General features: G+C 35.0%; 1 protein-coding gene and 1 long non-coding RNA gene across 25 annotated transcripts in view; one reads left to right on the plus strand and one right to left on the minus strand.

Moving 5' to 3' along the window:
• The window catches only part of PDE4D (phosphodiesterase 4D), a 1,507,422-nt gene that overhangs the window by 998,725 nt on the left and 494,163 nt on the right, over nt 1-14,534 (minus strand). For all 23 annotated transcript variants that reach the window (XM_021076869.2, XM_085002307.1, XM_085002305.1 and 20 more), the window contains one exon: nt 536-765. In XM_021076869.2, coding sequence (XP_020932528.1) covers nt 536-765 — 230 coding nt within the window. The remainder of the gene's footprint in view (nt 1-535; nt 766-14,534) is intronic.
• LOC146395568 (uncharacterized) overlaps nt 1-14,534 on the plus strand; it is a 311,450-nt gene that overhangs the window by 96,263 nt on the left and 200,653 nt on the right. The window contains exon 3 of one of the 2 annotated variants that reach the window (XR_014831388.1): nt 4,003-4,037. The exons of the other annotated variant lie outside the window; for it this stretch is intronic. This is a non-coding gene — a long non-coding RNA (uncharacterized LOC146395568). The remainder of the gene's footprint in view (nt 1-4,002; nt 4,038-14,534) is intronic. 2 annotated transcript variants of the gene reach the window in all.

Below are 14,534 nucleotides of genomic sequence, written 5' to 3' on the forward strand. Positions count from 1 at the left end.
GAATAAAATCACTTTATGCTGGGAACTGAAATAGTAATCTGATAAGCAACATCTAAGAATGTCAAAGGGCAAATTACTAGGCTCATGACTATAATTGTATATTTCCTTTGATTATAATTATAATAATCCATTCTTGATTTCAAATTTATTTTGCATCAATGAACATTGCCTACTTTTTCCAGCATGTATGCCTACATGGTAATTTGTCCATTAGTTCTCACCTTTTAAGAAATTTTCTATTAAATCACCTATGACCAATATTAATTTTCCAAGTCCAAGCCCCCTCCTCAGATGCTTATTATCATTCATCCACACCTTTTCAAATCCTCCTTGGAAATCAGTTTGACTAAAGCATCTCCTCCTCCAGAGAGAGAAATATTACCTGAGGAAAAAAAAATCACTCTTCTTTCTTTTGGCTCTAGAAACCTCAGTTCCTCCCACTCAAATCAAGCAATGAGCCACAAAACTCAAAAGATCATTGATAACAATCATCATCTAAAACATAAAATGAGGAAATGTCACCCAGATCACTCACCCACTGGAGTCTGCGGAAGTGATAGCAATCAGGGGCAGAATCTTCAGGGGGAGGCTGGTAGGTCTCTGAACATTCTCTGATTCACTTTTCAAGTCAGCTTGTTCCAACTGCCTGAAGGCAAGAGGGGGAAGCTGGACACTGCGGCAAGAAAGTCTCCGTACAAGATAGGGTTCCATTCCTCGGAAAGGGTCTTCCTCTTCATTACTGGAATGCAGTGTTTCCTCAGAGGCCTAAGGAAAATGTTTGAAAAGCATAGTAATCAAAAAAAGTCCCAGGATTTATTATTGCATGATGGCTTTATACTTTTGGAGAAAGAAATTAAGGGAAACTGATAGATGAAAAATGTTAACTAGAAGGCAATGATGTTAACAGAACAGTATTTGTGAAAAGACTAAAGCTAATTTCATGGATAAATAGAACCAAAAAAGAAGGTACCTAGAAGGTAAAGAAGTCAAAGCTAAAAGCAAAGTTCATTCATTTCAAATCGTACACATGAAAATCCAGATTCTGAGAATCTGTGTTTCAAGGAATCTACTTGCTTTGCAAAACAACATTAATAATAAAAATGGCTTCAAAAAGAAGAAAATCCTGCCACTTGAGACAACATGCACAGACTTGAAGGTATTATGATAAGTGAAATAAGACAGAGAAAAATAAACACTATATGATCTCATTCATACAAAGAATTAAAAAAAAAAAAACTCATAGAAAAAGAGATCAGATTTGTGGTTACCAGGACTGGGAGTGCGGGAAGGGGAATTAAATGAAAGTTGTCAAAAGATAAATATCCAATTATAAAATAAATAAGTACTAGGGATGTAACATACAGCATGATGACTATAGTTAACACTGCTGTATGGTATATATGAGAATTATTGAGAGTAAATCCTGAGTTCTCATCAGAAGGAAAAAAGTATGTATTTTTCTTTTTCTTTCTGTACCTATATGAAATGTTAAATGTTAACAAAACTTGTGGTGACCAAATTATGATATTTTTAAGTCAAACCATTATGCTGTACACTTTAAACTTACATTTTGCTGTATGTCAATTATTTCAACGAAAGAGGAAAAAGTTTTATTTTTTAAGATTTTTATTTTTTCTATTACAGTTGATTTACAATGTTCTGTCAATTTCTTCTGTACAGCAGAGTGACCAGTCATACATACACATACACACATTCTTTTTCTTGCATTATCCTCCATCATGTTCCATCACAATTGACCAGATATAATTCCCTGTGCTATACAGCAGGATCTCATTGCTTATCCACTCCAAATGCAATAGTTTGCATTTACTAACCCCAAACTCCCAGTCCATCCCACTCCCTTCACAACCTTGACAACTACCAAGTCTGTTCTCCAAGTCCATGAGTTTGTTTCTTTTCTGTAGATAGGTTCATTTGTGCCATATATTAGATTCCAGATATAAGTGATATCATACAGTATTTGTCTTTCTCTTCTGACTATTTCTCTTACTATGAGAATATCTAGTTCCATCCATGTTGCTGCAAATGGCATGACATTGTTCTTTTTCATGGCTAAGTAGTATTCCATTGTGTATGTATAACACATCTTCTTAATCCATTCATCTGTCAGTGGACATTTAGGTTTTTTCCATGTCTTGGCTATTGTGAATAGTGCTACAGTGAACATATGGGTGCATGTATCATTTTCAATGAAAGTTTTGTCCAGGTATTTGCCCAGGAGTGGAATTGTTGGGTCATATGTTAGTTCTATATTTAGTTTTCTAAGGTACCTCCATGCTGTTTTCCATAGTGGTTGTACATCCCCACCAACAGTGTAGGAGGGTACCCTTTTCTCCATGCCCTCCCCAGCATTTGTTATTTGTTGACTTGTTAATGATGGCCATCCTGACTGGTGTGAGGTGGTACCTCATTATAGTTATTTGCATTTCTCTAATAATTGGTGATGCTGAGCATTTTTTCATGTGCCTGTTGGCTATCTGTATATCTTCTTTGGAGAAAGGTCTATTCAGGTCTCCTGCCCATTTTTCAATTGGGTTATTGGTTTTTTGCTTTTGAGTTGTATAAGTTGTTCATATATTTTATAGATTAAGCCCTTGTCAGTTGCATGGTTTGAAACTATTTTCTCCCACTCCATAGGTTGTCTTTTGGGTTTTTTAATGATTTCTTTTTCTGTGCAAAATCTTCTAAATCTGATTTGGTCCCATTGGTTTATTTTTGGTTTTATTTCTGTTGCCTTGGGAGACTGACCTAAGAAAACATTTGTAAGGTTGATGTTAGAGAATGTTTTGCCTATATTCTCTTCTAGGAGTTTTATGGTGTCTTATTTTATGTGTAAGTCTTTCAGCCATTTACTAATAATGGCTAATACTAATTGAGACCTTATCACATGCTGGGCTTATTTACTGAGTGCTATGTTTTGTGCATACCATCATTTAATTTTCACTGAAATCCTCTGGGTCGGTTCTATTACTGTACCCATTTCACACATAAAGAATTAGAGACCTTTAAAATAGGATGCCTTGGTCACACAGCCACATGGTTAGTAGGGTTAACAGCATTCCAGTTTGCCCGGGACTCTCTGCTCATAGGACTGCAAGTCCCACATTAGGGGAAACCCACAAGTCCCAAGCAAACTAGGAGGGCCGAACACCCTACAAGTCAAGATCCAAACCCAAATCTCTTTTGGTTAAACTGAAACTGCTAATAGCTACTCTACACTAATTCTAACAAGTATGGTCCCAGGCCAGGTGCATACTACTAGGAAAGACTAGAACATACATTATTTGACCATAATTTGATAGGCCTAAAATTTCCTTTAAAAAATTTTATCAAAACTGAGATTAGGACAGCTTTACCTAAACACTGGGCATTTTGAGAATCCTTGTTGATTAAATCAGGAGACAGAGATTCTAGGCCTGACTCTACCACTAATTACTTCTGCAGTGTTAAAAAGTCATTTAACCTTTGTGGGTTTTAGTTTCCTTAGACACAAAATAAAGAGGTTGCACAAAATGAACCTTAAGACCACTTTCAGTTCTGAAACACTATGACTTTTTAATAGCCAGTGGCAAAATCAATGTCTAGTGAGATGGCAAATATAAAAAATAAAAGAAGAATTTGTGTGTACATGGACCATACTTAGCTTTTAGGTTGAGAAAATGAGCTTCTGTGTGTTTGTGAAGTTCTGTGTGTCCATCTAAGGACAGAACTGCAAAGTGAAGCCACACCCTGGACTGTTCATAGGCCATAATTTGACTCACAGATTTCTCAAGAGATGTTAAGGACTTAAATGTGCAGACACCTTTCTTTGGGATAAACCAATAAAAGAAGAACAAAAGGTGAGTCTAGCAGAGCTAAATACTGAATGGAGCTGGCAAAAGTTAATATCTTTTTATAAAGACAGCATTGCAACTACAAGAATGCTTTCTATAACTCAGGCCATGTGATAAAAAACTTAAGGTTTGTAATGTTCTCTTTTAGATGAAACCACTTCAAGAGGAAAGCCTTTATGAAAAGTAAGGTTTAGCATTTTATCTTTTTTTTCTTACTATTTTAAATTTTTTCTGCTGTACAGCATGGGGACCAAGTTCCTCTTACATGTATACATTTTTCCCCCGACCCTTTTTTCTGTTGCAATATAAGTATCAAGATAGTTCTTGATGCTACTCAGCAGGATCTCCTTGTAAATCCATTCCAAGTTGTATCAAATAACCCCAAGCTCCTGATCCCTCCCACTCCCTCCCTTTCTCCCCTGGGCAGCCACAAGTCTATTCTCCAAGTCCATGATTTTCTTTTCTGTGGAAAGGTTGATTTGTGCTGTATATTAGATTCCAGTTATAAGTGATATCATATGGTATTTGTCTTTGTCTTTCTGGCCCATTTCACTCAGGATGAGATTCTCTAGTTCCATCCATGTTGCTACAAATCCTTTTTTTTATGGCTGAGTAGTATTCCATTGTGTATATATACCACCTCTTCCGAATCCAATCATCTGTCGATGGACATTTGGGTTGTTTCCATGTCCTGGCTATTGTGAATAGTGCTGTAATGAACATGCGGGTGCATGTATCTCTTTTAAGTAGAGTTTTGTCTGGTTATATGCCCAAGAGTGGGACTGCGGGGTCATATGGAAGTTCTATGTATAGATTTCTAAGGTATCTCCAAACTGTTCTCCATAGTGGCTGTACCAGTTTACATTCCCACCAGCAGTGCAGGAGGGTTCCCTTTTCTCCACAGCCCCTCCAGCACTTGTTCTTTGTGGACTTATTAATGATGGCCATTCTGACCAGTGTGAGGTGGTATCTCATGGTAGTTTTGATTTGCATTTCTCTAATAATCAGCGATGTTGAGCATTTTTTCATGTGCTTGTTGCCCATCTGTATATCTTCCCTGGAGAAATGTCTATTCAGGTCTTTTGCCCATTTTTCCATTGGGTGATTGGCTTTTTTGCTGTTGAGTTGTATAAGTTGTTTATATATTCTAGAGATTAAGCTCTTGTCGGTTGCATCGTTTGAAACTATTTTTTTCTCCCATTCTGTAAGTTGTCTTTTTGTTTTCTTTTGGGTTTCCTTTGCTGTGCAAAAGCTTTTCAGTTTGATGAGGTCCCATGGGTTTATTTTTGCTCGTATTTCTATTGCTTTGGGAGACTGACCTGATAAAATATTCATGATGTTGATGTCAGAGAGTGTTTTGCTTATGTTCTCTCCTAGGAGTTTGATGGTGTCTTGTCTTATATTTCTTTCAGCCATTTGGAGTTTATTTTTGTGCATGGTGTGAGGGTGTGTTCTAATTTCATTGCTTTGCTTGCAGCTCTCCAGGTATCTCAGCAATGCTTGCTGAATAGCCTTTCTTTTTCCCATTTTATGTTCTTGCCTCCCTTGTCAAAGATTTATTGACCATAGGTGTCAGGGTTTATTTCTGGGTTCTCTATTCTGTTCCATTGGTCTGTCTGTCTGTTTTGGTACCAGTACCACACTGTTTTGATGACTGTGGCTTTGTAGTATTTCTTGAAGTCTGGGAGAGTTATGCCTCCTGCTTGGTTTTGTTTCTCAGGATTGCTTTGGCAATTATGGGTCTTCTGTGGTCCCATATAAATGTTTGGATTGTTTATTCTAGTTCTGTGAAAAATGTCGTGGGTAATTTGATAGGGATTGCATTGAATCTGCAGATTGCTTTGGGTAGCATGGCCATTTTTACAATATTAATTTTTCCAATCCATGAACATGGAATATCTTTCCATTTCTTTATATCTTCTCTAATTTCTTTGATTAAAATTTTATAGTTCTCAGCCTCTAAGTCCTTTACCTCCTTGGTCAGGTGTATTCCGAGGTATTTGAGTTTTGGAGGTGCAATTTTAAAAGGTATTGTATTTTTGTATTCCTTTTCTAATATTTCGTTGTTGGTATACAGAAATGCGACTGATTTCTGAAAGTTAATCATATCCTGCTACTTTGCTAAATTTATTAATCAGTTCAAGTGGTTTTGGGGTTGAGTCCTTAGGGTTTTCTATGTATAGTGATAATAAAAATGATAAAGTTATAGATGTCTGTACCCTAACATTTCCATTAAAAAACAGCATAACAAGGACTTTTTAAAAATTCCATATCAATGTGTATCAATGATGTTTCAGAAATAAATAGAACAACTTTACCCAGTAATAGACAAGGGGTTAAATGTATTTTGTAAACAAATGTAAAACTTCTAACCATGAGGACAATCAATATATGTTTCATGTTAGTGCAGAAAAATGACATTTTTGCCAGGGGGTGAGGGAAAAGACAGTAATTACAACATCTCCAAGCCATTACTTCTCAAAAAGTGATGCTCAAACTTCCTGCATGAGAATCAGGAAGGTGTTTAATAAAATTCAGAATCTCTGGCCATATTCCAGATATGACTGATCAGAATCTCTATGATTAGGACTTGAGAGTCTGAGTAATCACCAGCATAATTCTATGTATACTTAAGTTTGGGAACTAATGCTTTTGACATTTTAGAGATGGTGCAATAAAATGGTTTGGCAAAAACTCAAAAACAAAGATGTTCATTGCAACTTATTTAGGATAAAGAATAACTAGATGTAATCTAATTGTACCAAGGGATTGGCTTAATAAATTTTGATATATCATGTTATGAAACACTACGAGGCTGTTAAAATAATGCAGAAGAATATGTGATTACATTCATGATATAATATTGAGTAGGAAAAACAGATTACAATGTGATCTCATTTTTTTAAAATAACACTAAAGCAAACACCAACACATATTATATGTTTAAGAAAAATTCTAGAAGTATGTATCCTAGTTGTCTAAAATGGCTTTATCTTGGTGATGGTGTTAGTGGTGATTTTCATATTTTTGTTTATTACTACTTTCTATATTCTTTATTAAAATGTACTATTTTGACTTTAAAATTACAATAAAAGTCATAATAAAAAATGAAACCTCATTGAACTTGCTATTGACAGGACTCAAAAATATCTCTTATTCAGCTTCAAAATATGCAAATCAAAGAGAAAACAAAGGACTAAAATATTTAGATGAATTTAATGCAAATCTATTAATTTGTAACAAAATGAAATTCTCTTTTGTTATTGATCAACTTTTTGGAATAGTTGACAGAAAAATAACTTTAATTTTCTTCACTGTTAGGGCAAGTACCTCTCTGAAAACATACCCAAAGAAAGCAATTTCTCAATGACTAAGAGTTGTAATGAAGGAGAGAACATGAATTACGTTGTTATTGATGTAATCATTATTATAGTTATTTTTCTCAGTTTCTATGAAGGCTATTTAATTAATTTCTTTGCTCTCTTTTTTGCCCTCCACAAATAGACTGCAAGCCACTTAATAAGGCCTTTAGTGCAGGAATATACATGTAACTAGCGATAATTAAATTGTCACATTTGCTGATAATCCCCAAGTTTTTTTAATATATACATTGTGTGTGTGTGTGTATATATGTATACATGTGAAATTTTCTATAGAGAAATTATTTTAAAATGTATATACATCGGCATTGTAGGTGAGAATGCTTCTTTCTGGGTACAAAACAGATCACACTTCTAGACTCCTTTGCAGGTATATGCATCAGTGGTATTATCTCTCATGTAATCGATTACAGACCAAGGAAATGTGTACCACTTTCACACCTGGCCCACAAAAACTGCAAGCACAATCCCTCATTTTTCTCCCACTCTGGAGCCCCTTATCATGTACTGAAGATAATGAAGACAAAAGATCAGAGAAATCATGGTTCCTAAGTCAATATTCAGAGGAGAGCCACTTGCCAAACAAGAACAGTTAATCTGGGATATATGAGCTACAAATATTTTCCCATTTCAGAAAGCCACAGAAACTTGAGGTCTCCTTGTTACACCAGTGCTATATTTTATATAATCACATCTCTGCTTATTGAGTTCAAGTTGTCTTCACCAATGTGTGATGAGAGCTGTAGCAGAAGGCTTAGGGCTCTTTAGAAGTACATCAATAGTGTGAACACTTTTGTAGGTGAAAGAGGGTGCTCACCAGAAATGACATCAACCAAAGAAGAAAACTTGGACTGTCTCAGGCAAACTAAGACTAAACTCTGAGGTATGATTACCTCATATGTCAGGCATTTCTACCAATAGAGACATACTATATAACACAGGGAACTCTATCAATGTTTTATAATAACCTATAAGGGAAAAGAATCTGAAAAAGAACATAGATAGATAGATACCGATAGAAAGATATAGGTACATAGATAGATATAGGTAGGTAGATATAGATATAACTGAACCACTACGCTATATACTTGAAGCTAACACAACATTGTACATTAACTATTCTTTAATTAAAAAATAATATAAAAACAAAAAAGTCAGACATTTCTTTTTTCTTTCTTTCTTTTTTTATGGCCATGCCCACAGCATATGGAAGGTCCTGGGCCAGGGATTGAATCCAAGTCACAGCTGTGACTTACACTACAGTTGTGGCAATGCCAGATCCTTTAACCCACTGCACCAAGCTGGGACTGTACCCACAACTCTGCAGCAACCCAAGCTGCTGCATTTGAATTTTAACCCACTGCACCACAGCAGGAACTCCCAGGCATTTTTGTGTGTGTCCTGTTTACTTCTCTAGTCAGTGCTGTTTAATCTCATTGCTGGATCCTCTGTTACCTGCCTCTTGAATCTAGATACTCTCCAGGACACCATCCTCAACCATTTCATTTCTCACCCTAAACACTTGGTTGAAAAGTTGGGAGTTTCCCAGTGAAACCTAAGAGAGGCCAAAGAAAGAGGTAGGCCATGCCAAATTTGTGGGTGATGGGTCCAATAAATAAGCAGTCTTACAGACAAGCTTGTCTTGGGCAACCTCAGAACAAATAGATCTCAATAGCTGCTGCCATAAACTCAAAAGTGTATACAGAGGCCTTAACTGGGATCATCTGTGTATACTGTCCAGATGATCTCAACAACATATTGCTTTCTCACACCTGCATCCTTGAAAACATCTCCTACTGGGGGAATGGTGGGCAGAACATTCCAAGGATAGGGGAGGTGTAAAGAGATTGCCTGGGTCTGGCTCACAGGTCAAATCATGGTCAAGTTCTCTATGGCCTCCTCCAATACACACTCATGTTGAAAATAGTATCCAAGACAATGAATACAAATAAATGCTGTCTTTTTGCTTATGATCCCAAGTCAGCCTTCCAATTGTAGAGAAATTATTTGCTTGTGTATCCATTCCCTTTGTTAGCTTAGATACATGTGCCAGGACAGGAGAATACCATAACAATTTTTGTATCTCCAACACTCAGGCAGTACCTGGAACACAACACATGCAAAATAAGACTTGTTGAAATCATGCATGAGGAAAACAGACAAAATTGACTCCGTCTTTTTCAACTGTAAGAAATTGGGAAATAGGAAATAGTATTATTTATTGGTATTAGTAATAACATTTTGTTTGTAACTACTAATATAAGTTAGGTAGAGTCTGTAGCCCATAACAAGGTATTTCTTTAAAAATTCCAGGACTTTAGCCATTGAAATTGCTTTGGTCTAATTCCAGTTTGAAACTTCTTTCAGATATAGATTAACTATGATAACCATTTTTACCTAATTTGAAGTAAGAATGAAAGATTTCAGGCACTTAGTGCTTCCAGAGTACTTATGCTACATAGAACTTTGTAGAAGTTAGTCTGATAAATACTGTATGGATTTTTATGAAGACAGAATAAGCTGATGACAGATTTTTAATAAACTTCCAATGTTATATTCCTTGTTACTGTCTAATAAGTTTCTGATAAAATTAAAGCTCTGAAAAAGTAAAATTTTCTTGTGCCTGAATGTGTAGTATACATAAGACAATTTTAAAAAATTGAACCAACTCTTTAAGAATTAGGATGAAATTTAGTAAGTTACTATTGCAATGAATAGAAGATCATATAATCTAAAAGAATTACATACACAGTAGACATATATACACACTATAACATATATAAAATATATGTATTATTCTGTTATGTCTCCATGAATTATTCACAGTACATGAAAGCAATATTTGAAAATCAGTCTTAAGATTCCTCAGCCTTATGCCAATGTTTTCCTCCTTATGTCATTAAGGGGAAGGTTAATGAAAAGGTTCAATTAACCTTGCTACAATTGCTCGAATAATCTTATAGGAAACTCACAAGTCAAGGCAATAAAGATAAATACTTAAGGTATTTTAATATTGAAAAGGGCATTGTACTAAACTAACAACTCATTTTCAAATGGATATTTGTATACTGATATAGAAATGGTACACTTGTGAAAATGAATTCTGTATGAAAATGCAAATTTCCACCCCAGGTTAACACAAAGATAGCAAGATAGCTCACACATCCACAGAGCATAATCCAAATGTACGCTCTGATTTCAAACTGATTAGAAGAGACAGAAGTCACTGAAGTCTTTCTAAATCTATTTTCCTATAATTTACTCATGAAAACTTCCAAAAAGTTCCTAAAGAGGAATAGAAAAACTTCTCATTCAATAATATTCTCCTGTATATTCTCATTAAGAAGAAAGAGTGTCTGAAATGCCAGGATTCATTTAACCTTCTATAACCAGCATTGTATCTTCTTGAGTGATCTTGAAAAATGAAGTAGATTTTATTTGGTTGCCAGAGAAAGGAAAGAAAATTTAATGAACTACATGATTTCTATCAATTATGTACTTCACAGTGTTGTACACAGTAATAGAATCATAACTGCATAAAAGAAGCAAGAATTGTTTTTCTGGCTCCTGAAAAATATGTCTTCCTGGAAAAGCATGTTAAATTTAGTTGGCTTATTCTCTTGCCATTTTGAAAAATCTCTTACTTGAGTAATCAGGTGCCAAGTCACTACATTAAGTAAGGGTAGCACAAGGATCTATTGTCTTCATTTTCAAGTATACATAAATACCAATATTATTAAAAATATGTGTCCAACTGTTAAACACTAAAACCGCCATTTTTGACAAGGTATATTTATAATAATAAAATAGGTCTGTAGAATAAACTAAAAGACTGAGGTGTAGGAGGAAAGGGGAGAGAGTGATGCCAAATTCCTTCTTCGCATGGAGGGAATGAGATTTCACTCTTGGCTTTGCTGTTCAAATAATTATAAATATTTTATTGATAAACTATGGATCAAAAGAATGTTTATGTAAGTCTACATTCAATGTTACATATTGTTTATTCTTATTAAAATAAGGAATAATACAAGGATTCTCACCAACACCTCTTTTATTTAGGACCATAAATATTATTTATTATATTGCACACTCTATCTAGGTATCTATGTGATCCTCATTAAAAAAAATGCATGAAGGGCTATTATTACTTCTATTTTACAGGTTTGGAAAATGAGGCTTAGTGAGGTTAGTCTGTCACTTAACTTCCACTTAAGGGAAGTTAGATTAACACTATTAGTAAGTGGCAAAGCCAAGTTTTCAGATCAGGTTTACCTGACACTAAAGATCATGATTTTAACCCAAATGCAAGATCGCCCACATTTTCAATCATTTCTGGCCAATTCAATAATGTGGGAAATAGAAATAAGAGGCTCAGAACTATGGGAAAGATGAATAAATTGTTTTCATTATTTAATTAAAAACTGGTTTAATGCAGAACCCTCCCCCAATCAAATGACAAATTTTGTACAAAACACAACCATTCAAAATCTATGGCATGCCACAAAAGCAGTACTTAGAGGGAAGTTCACAGTGATACAGGCCTTCCTCAAAAAAAGAAGAAAAATCTCAAATCAACAATTTAACACACAACCTAAAAGAATTCTAAAAAGAACAGACAAAACCTAAGGTCAGCACAAGGAAGGAAATTATAAGGTCAGAGAGGAAATTAATAAAATAGAGATTCAAAAAACAATAGAAAAAATAAGTAAAACCAAGAGATGGTTCTTTGAAAGGGTAAACAAAACTGACAAACCACTGGCAAGACTCATCAAGAAGAGGAGAGGAAGAACTCAGATAAAAAAAAATGAAAAAGGAGAAACCGCAATAGATACTGTAGAAATACAAAAAAAAAAAAAATACCTTAAGAGAGAACTATGAACAATTATTTGCAAACAAACTTGACAACCTAGAAGAAATGGACAACTATCTTAAGACTTACAGCCTGCCAAAACTGAGTCAAGAAGAAATAAATCAAGTGAACAGACTGATCACTAGAAATGAAATTAAATATGTAATAAAAACATTTCCCACAAACAAAAGTCCAGGATCAGATGGCTTCACAGGAGCATTCTATCAAATATGCAAAGAGGAATTTACAGCCATTCTTCTTCAACTTTTCCAAAAGGTTGAAGAAGAAGGAAGACACCCAAAGACATACTATGAAGCCACCATCTCCCTAATACCAAAACAAGACAAAGATACTACCAAAAAAGAAATTATAGCTGAATATCTTTGAAGAATATGGACGCAAAAATTCTCAACAAAATTTTAGCCAACTGAATCCAACAACACATAAAAGAGATCATACACCATGACCAAGTGGAATTCATCCCAAGTTCACAAGGATGGTTCAACATGCACAAATCAATCAATGTGATAACACTGCATTAACAAAAGAAAAGTCAAAAGCCACATGATCATCTCAATAGATGCAGAAAAAGCATATGACAAAAGCCAACATCCATTCATGACGAAAGCCCTTACCAAAGTGGGTATAGGAGAACATATCTAACCTAATAAAAGCCACTTATGACAAACCCACAGCAAATACACTACCCAATGGGAGTTCCCATCATGGCTCAGTGGTTAATGAATTCGACTAAGAACCATGAGGTTATGGGTTTGATCCATGGCCTTGCTCAGTGGGTTAAGGATCTGACACTGCCATGAGCTGTGGTGTAGGTCGCAGATGCAGCTTGAATCCCACATTGCTGTGGCTCTGGCATAGGCTGGTGGCTACAGCTCTGATTAGACCCTGAGCCTGGGAACGAACCTCCATATGCTGTGGGAGCAGCCTTAGAAAAGGCAAAAAGACAAATATATATATGTGTGTCTTTATACATATATAAAATACCCAATGGAGAGAAAGCGAAGTCTTATCCACTAAAATGTGGAACAAGACAAAGATGACCACTCTCACCACTTTTATTCAACACAGTACTGGAAGTCCTAGCCACAGCAATTGGACAAACAAAAGAAATAAAAAGGTATCAAAATTGTAAGAGAAGAGGTAAAATTGTCACTGTATGCAGATGACATGATACTATATATAGAAAACCCTAAAGACTACATACAAAAAGTACTTGAACTGATCAACAAATTCAGCAAAGTAGCAGGATACAAGATTAACATTCAGAAACTGGTCACATTTCTGTATACCAACAATGGAATTTTATAAAAGGAATATAAAAATAAAATACCTTTTAAAATTGCACCCTCCAAAATTAAATACATATGAATAAACCTGACTAAAGAGGTGAAAGACTTATATCTGAGAATTATAAAATATTAATCAAGGAAATTAAAGAGGATTCAAAGAAATGGAAAGATATTCCATGTTCCTGGATTGGAAGAATTAATATTGTTAAAATGGCCATACTACCCAAAGCAATCTACAGATTCAATGAAATCCCTATCAAATCACCCATGATATTTTTCAGAGAGCTACAACAATCCAAAAATTTATATGGAACCATAAAAGACCCAGAATTGACAAAGCAATCCTGAGGAACAAAAATCCAGACTTCAGACAATATTACAAAGCTACAATAATCAAGACAGTATGGTACTGGTACCAAAACAGACATACAGACAAATGGAACAGAATACAGAACCCAGAAGTAAACCCAGACACCTATGGTCAATTAGTCTTTGACAAAGAAGGCAAGAAGATAAAATGGGAAAAAAAACAGTTTCTTCATCAGACAGTGCTGAGAAAACTGGACAACTGCATGTAAATCAAAGAAACTAGAACACACTCTCACACCATGCACAAAAATAAACTCAAAATGGTTTAAAGACTTAAACATAAGACAAGTCAACATCAAACTCATGGAAGAGAACATAGTCAAAATATTCTCTGACATCAACCTTACAAATGTTTTCTTAGGTCAGTCTCCCAAGGCAACAGAAATAAAAACAAAAATAAACCAATGGGACCTAATCAGACTTACAAGATTTTCACAGAAAAGGAAACCATTAAAACCCCCCAAAACAACTTATGGAATGGGAGAAAATAGTTTCAAACCATGCAACTGACAAGGGCTTAAGATATAGAGATAACATATGAACAACTTATACAATTCAGAGGCAAAAAAAACCAACAACCCAATTGAAAAATGGACAGAAGACATGTATAGACATTTCTCCAAAGAAGATATAAAGATAGCCAACAGGTACTTGAAAAAAATGCTCAACATCACTAATTATTAGAGAAATGCAAATAAAAACTACCATGAGGTACCACCTCACACGAGCCAGGATGGCCATCATTAACAAGTCAGCAAATTACAAATGCTGG

Source organism: Sus scrofa, chromosome 16, assembly GCF_054392235.1.
Source record: "Sus scrofa isolate SSC_HxYL_T2T_F1_AM1 chromosome 16, Sscrofa_HxYL_maternal_Yorkshire_Landrace_v2.0, whole genome shotgun sequence".
Classification (NCBI taxonomy): Eukaryota; Metazoa; Chordata; class Mammalia; order Artiodactyla; family Suidae; genus Sus; species Sus scrofa.